The sequence below is a fragment of the Cyphomyrmex costatus genome, unplaced genomic scaffold (assembly GCF_001594065.2).
Source record: "Cyphomyrmex costatus isolate MS0001 unplaced genomic scaffold, Ccosl1.0 scaffold368, whole genome shotgun sequence".
NCBI classification, from domain to species: domain Eukaryota; kingdom Metazoa; phylum Arthropoda; class Insecta; order Hymenoptera; family Formicidae; genus Cyphomyrmex; species Cyphomyrmex costatus.
Window position 1 is genome coordinate 79383 of NW_017277862.1, and position 6794 is coordinate 86176.

The 6794-nt window shown below is 29.3% G+C and overlaps 1 protein-coding gene across 1 annotated transcript in view; it reads left to right on the forward strand.

Moving 5' to 3' along the window:
• The window catches only part of roq (RING finger and CCCH-type zinc finger domain-containing protein roquin), a 25319-nt gene extending 19041 nt beyond the window's left edge, over positions 1 to 6278 (forward strand). Inside the window, exons 12-16 of the mRNA XM_018543348.1 lie at positions 1334 to 1458; positions 1612 to 1780; positions 4773 to 4842; positions 4918 to 5139; positions 5772 to 6278. Coding sequence (XP_018398850.1) covers positions 1334 to 1458; positions 1612 to 1780; positions 4773 to 4842; positions 4918 to 5139; positions 5772 to 5915 — 730 coding nt within the window. The 3' untranslated portion in view covers positions 5916 to 6278. The remainder of the gene's footprint in view (positions 1 to 1333; positions 1459 to 1611; positions 1781 to 4772; positions 4843 to 4917; positions 5140 to 5771) is intronic.
• Positions 6279 to 6794: the final 516 nt, after the last annotated feature.

Here is a 6794-nt window from a genome sequence, read left to right on the forward strand (position 1 = left end):
ATATATATATATAATTTAATGATATATATGAGGCATTCCATACCAAGTGGGCCACCCATTTTGCGAAGTTTCATGGATTTCGTTTATATTACTTGAACTTGAACAGTTTGATGAATAAAGACTCTGGGCGACTGTTACCAACGCCGATTAACTTAATCGACGATTAAGTCTGGATCTACAATAGAGTTTTAAGCTTTAAGCCATAAGAAATGGACGAATCGCAGTGACGTAGTCGATTATTCTCCCCAAATTCTACTGTAATTGGTTAATTTCTTACGATCTAAGGCTTAAAACACGTATTGTAGATCTGGACTTATGCCCATTTCCACCAATGCAGATTAACTTTAATCTCGGTTTAACTGTTCATCTTTTTGGTGGAAACAGGCATTAATCATTGAATAAGTTAATCGGCGTTGGTAACAGTCGCCCTCTATGCCGAATAATATACCTGTAGGCTACCTGGTTGCCGAACTGTAGAGCCGTCAATTTTAACTAAACTGAAGTAATTGTAATTGTACATGCAAGCTTAATTCTTGCATGCAGAAGTGTAGCCGTACTCTTACAAACAAGATTGGACAATAATAACAATTTATAAAAATGAAAAATTATATTGTAAACAAATTCATAATAAGAAAACGATAATTTTAGTATAAAAGTAATATCAATCACGGAAACACTTTTTTTTTAAATAGGTAAATATAAAAAAATAAGTTATTACATTGAAAATGAACCGAAAATTTTAGGAAATGAAAAAGTCACGAGTTTATACCTATATATTGTTTTATCGTGTAAAAAAAATGCAAAATTAAAAAAAAAATTAATTCGAAAAAAATAGACGAAAAAATTTACCCACGATCAAATTAGTCTTAAAAATCATTAAATAAATTTAAGTTTTTGTGAGAATTTAAAAAAAAAATTAAACGTGTCATACTTTAAAAAATTAATAATTTTTTTACATTAAATTAAAAAAAAATTAAAAAACAATTTTGAAATTTTTCTTGATATTTTTTTTGAAAACTAGAGAAAAAACACAATTAAAAAAAAAAAAACGTTTTATTTGGATTATTTTTCGCAAAGTTATAGGCATTTGAAAATTGCGAATTTTGAAAAATGCGAGTTTTAAAAAAAATTCATATCTCATAACTATGTTGATAAAAAAATTCAAAAAAAATCTTGGTAGCTTCTTGCGATAGGTACTATAATATATCAAAATTTCCAAAATTTCAGCCAAATCAAAAATCCAAAAGTTTTTGAGTGTCACACTTGGCATGGAATGCCCCGTATACATATATCTGTTATTTAATGGTAATATTGATAATATATATGATAATAGATCTCCCTACAACGGAACTCTGCAGCATCTCTATAACGAGGAAGTCAACCCTACTTCTATCCCCGCACTGTCTACTGCATTCAGAACACCAAATTCTGTAACCTCTTGGTATTATGGTAGTCAACGTGAGTATGAAATATTATTTCTATTGATAAGAATATACATCAACAAAAACAATACATAAAATTATTAAGATAGAAGAATTTTTTACACATATAAAATATATATGTAGGTATATGTATTGTTGCAAAATTGGTATTAATTACATATTATTGCAGCATATGCAACAGTTGGCATGAATGGAATACAGTCGATGACGCCAACGAGTTCTGGTGGTGGTGAAGGTGACAGCGATTTTACCAGTGATAATTACGTCACACTTGGTCGAAATGTCACTGCACCAGAATCATTGTCACAATTTTCGAGATCTGAGAGTATGTCAAAAGAGTAAGTGATATATGTAGTTGTATTTTTTATTTATAATCTTAGCTTTATTAGTGGTGAAAAAGAAAACACATATTTATATATGTATTTGTTTATTATATAAATAATGTGTTAAAACGACTCGTTTGATTAAATCTAAAATATGAGGTGTAATGCCATTCGAGTCTGCACAAGGTTTTAGTGTGTGAAATAATATATCCTTTATTGAAAGTTACGTTTCGATCCTGATTCGGATCCTTATCAATATATACATCTAATTCATATCAAAGTGCTACCTGGAACACCGTACAATATAATTCAAATTTAAATCAATAGAATGATACAAAGAATTAAAGAATAATATGTAAATCGATGTCATATAATAAAGATGGTAATTTGAGTTATAAAATAACATAAATATAATAGTAGATGAGTGATACAAAGTCAATATAATAAAATGATAAAATATAATAATGATAAGTGAAATGTACAATGTAAAGTATAAAAAGTATAATGACTTACATGATATGTCAGATATATGATAAAATGAAGAAGCAATAATACAAGTTATCATGTCAAATAGTCATGCGATAATGTTACTTAATACGTAATATAAATTCACGACAGTTGAAAGTTAATAAGAGGTTATTGAAAATATGGAAATCATTTATTATTAAATAAACAATCATATGCTTTATCAAGTAAATCCGTGTCCGTTTGTAAATTTAAACTATTCTTTTGTCTATGTATATGCAACATTTCTGAAATGAGTCTTTTATTTAAATTAAACTTGATATACCTCCCAGGTCAAAAACTAATTGAGCTATACTAGTTGTTAGAAATATATATAAATTTATTATTAATAATTACATCGGTATATACGGAAAAGTGTTGACTTCACAGAGTCCTCAACAATCGCAACCGAATTCTTAAAAATTAATTAATTTATTTTCCCTTTTTATATTATTTAAAAAATTTTTTTGGTATATTGCGAAGAATATCACAAGTCGGCGTTTCGTCCCAGCCTCCACTACTAGACTCATCAGTAAGATAACGTAGTGGAAGCCTACCTTAGACGCCGGTGCAAATTATTAAATCAAGACTCTACATAAAGCAATATATGTATATTTCAACAATTTCGAGAATTTCGCGAATAACAATAAACATCTGATAGCGAGTCGACGTAGTAATACTCTTCGCAATATTTATGTAATGTATATAATCACTCTCCCTTCAGCTTACCCACTCTAAGTCCCCCACCAAAATTGCGCGCGCCGAACTACAATCGGTCTTAAAACACAACTTTAATAATTCGAAAATAACGTCCCCTTAATTATTTTTCCCACGCGTTGTTAGACCAGCGTACAACACATTAAATTAAATTGATATCCGCTCAAATAAATTTCAAATTAAACTTGATATACCTCCCAGGTCAAAAACTAATTGAGCTATACTAGTTGTTTTATTTAAAATTATCTCCTCGTCAAGTATTTCAACATTATCCCATTCAAATTCATGCGAAAATTTCAATCTATGTTCTGTGATAACTGATTTTTGTTGGGTGTTCCAATTAATATGATTTCTATGCTCCGTAATTCTAGTTTTAAGAGTCCTGCTTGTTTGATTAACATATGTTGCATCACATTTATCACAAGAAATTTTATAAACTACATTAGAATGTAGCATTGTCACTTAAATTGATCTTTGACACTATTAAAAGAAGAATACATAAGAAAATTGACATTTATAAGAATTCTAATAAAATAACGAATAATGATAAAAATCACCATAATAAGAGAAAATATAATTATTTCACTATTCCATATATATCTAATATATCTAACAAAATTAAGAATTATTTTAATAAATGTGAGACTTTTAAACTGGCATATAAAGGTATTAATAAACTGGATAGCATTATTAAAGTTCAGAAAGATAAACTACAGATAATGCTACATTCCAATGTAGTTTATAAAATTTCTTGTGGTGAATGTGATGCAACATATGTTGATCAAACAAGCAGGACTCTTAAAACTAGAATTAGGAGCATAGAAATCATATTAATTGGAACACCCAACAAAAATCGGTTATCACAGAACATAGATTGAAATTTTCGCATGAATTTGAATGGGATAATGTTGAAATACTTGACGAGGAGATAATTTTAAATAAAAGACTCATTTCAGAAATGTTGCATATACATAGACAAAAGAATAGTTTAAATTTACAAACGGACACGGATTTACTTGATAAAGCATATGATTGTTTATTTAATAATAAATGATTTCCATATTTTCAATAACCTCTTATTAACTTTCAACTGTCGTGAATTTATATTATGTATTAAGTAACATTATCGCATGACTATTTGACATGATAACTTGTATTATTGCTTTTTCGTTTTATCATATATCTGACATATCATGTAAGTCATTATACTTTTTATACTTTACATTGTTCATTTCACTTATCATTATTATATTTTATCATTTTATTATATTGACTTTGTATCACTCATCTACTATTATATTTATGTTATTTTATAACTCAAATTACCATCTTTATTATATGACATCGATTTACATATTATTCTTTAATTCTTTGTATCATTCTATTGATTTAAATTTGAATTATATTGTACGGTGTTCCAGGTAGCACTTTGATATGAATTAGATGTATATATTGATAAGGATCCGAATCAGGATCGAAACGTAACTTTCAATAAAGGATATATTATTTCACACACTAAAACCTTGTGCAGACTTGAATGGCATTACACCTCATATTTTAGATTTGTTTATTATGTATATTATATTGGGAGTACAAATTAGTTCGGTCCGTTTTCCAAAAGATGATCGCCTCCAAAGACGAGTCATTTTTTTGAGATGGAATTCGAAAATTGCCTGAGAGATGGGAAAAAGTGGTAGCCAGTGATGGACAATAAATGCATTTTTGAACATAAAAAACGGACCGAACTAATTTGTATACCTAATATATTATGTATTACATATTGCAGTTTGATCTTGGAATCACAGAAAGTAAAGCAGCAACTCAGACATCTGGAAAAGAAGATCAATGATTTAAAGGTAACATGTTACCTTTTGAATTCTGAGAAATGCGAAAAGTATTGTTCAATTTATGTCTTATATGTGCATGTTTAGTTGGCTACCCAAGGAGCTACTACTTTCGTCACAGCAGGCGAAAGATTAACACAAGAATTGCGAATGATCGAAGCGGGTATCAGAGAAAGAGACAGAGATGTACGAAATTGGAGCAATCCATATGGTGGTAGTACCGAGACTACTACTATTCCTTGGATTCAGCAATCCACTAATGATTGGTTATCAAATCAAGAATATAATACGGATTACAAAACTGAAGAGGTGAGCTGTACTATTTTATGCCATTTTATTTTATAATTAATTTATTAAAATTTCCATAAATTTATAACTCATATTTTTGTGTAACAAACGCACAAGGAAATTTGTATTTTAATTGGGAGTCTATTTTAAGTACTGTTAATTTCACTATATATACGTTTTTTTTATTTATACATATGATAAACTAAATACCGATGAGAATAAGCCATCTCCATAAATGGCTTATTTTCATCGGTATTTAGTTTGAAACTCTCACGGTCCAAATAAGATTTGAGATTTAAAGATGCTATAAGCATCAAAATTGTTAGATTGTTAGTCAACTCGTTTAACTCGTGATAGTACTGCGGTAGTTTATTAGTTTGCATTTCGTAAGTCTGGAAAAAATTTCGACGCGCATTTAGGGATTTACATACATAGCATATAAATTCACACAAAATTATATTAGAAGCATTCAAGATCCAGCTTGACTTGTTCTCATTGGTATTTAGTTTGAAACTCTCACGGTGTCCAAATAAGATGTGACATATGATAAATATAATTATTTAAATGTTTTAAAATGTAATGAACATTCAAATTTGACATGATCGTAAGCAGGAATTATCGATTTATCAATTAACTGATTAATCAATGCACAGGAAGATACATACGAAGCTGGGATAGCAAACGATATGCGCGAGCTAGAATTGCGATGGGAATTTGAGCTGCGCGAGCAGGAAAAACATTGGTCCAGTGGAGATGAGAAGGATTCCATCACTACCACTACCTCCATAAATAAATAATAGGATACTCCTCTTTTTCTTTCCCCTCCCCCTTTAGCTTTGTTTTCCTTTCTCGTCCATCTTTCGAGGAACATGTATTTTTACATGTTCAAATCAATCTCCGATTCTATCTTTTCTAATTAATATTGTGATTGAGGGTAAGTAAAATTCCTTTAATCCGTGAAGGTCGGGAAATACATATAGTCATATAGTACTGACCTAAAACGTACGTGCGGACCTAAATCTTTTCTGGAGCATTTTTCACGTTGATTAATTAGAATATTACGCGATAAAAGATTATACGGTTTTAATTTTTGAATAATAATTTGTCAACAGTATTGAGTTGTTGATTGTTAAAATTAAGCAACAATTGTACTACAGTGCTTGGGGTAGATAGATTATATTACGTGAACTTGGTGAAAAATATCAGACTTAAAATAATTCGTATCGTTTACGTAATTAATTTCTAAATTAACAATCTTCTGGATTGATCTCTTAAATTGATCTGTTGTCTCTTTATTAATTTAAGAAAGAGATAAATGATACTATAAAATTTTTACGAAAGAGATATATTTATTTTTACGGGATTTGTTAAAATTTAGCTTAACACGCGGTCAGTGTTTTATAAACAATGACTTCGCGGAGTATGTGGGCGCGAGGAATATATCTATTAATTAACATATTTAATTATATGCAGATTTCGTATACTCTTTACTGATGATACGATATCATATATACATATAATGAATACACATTCGAAAAGAATGCTGATCGCGCTTGACCTGATCAATAAGGTTACATTCTGATGATAATAACAATACGTTATTACGTTATATGCTTATACATATATTGTAGATACACGTGCTAAAGAAGAAATCGCGTTCCTTTTGAAGGACGCTA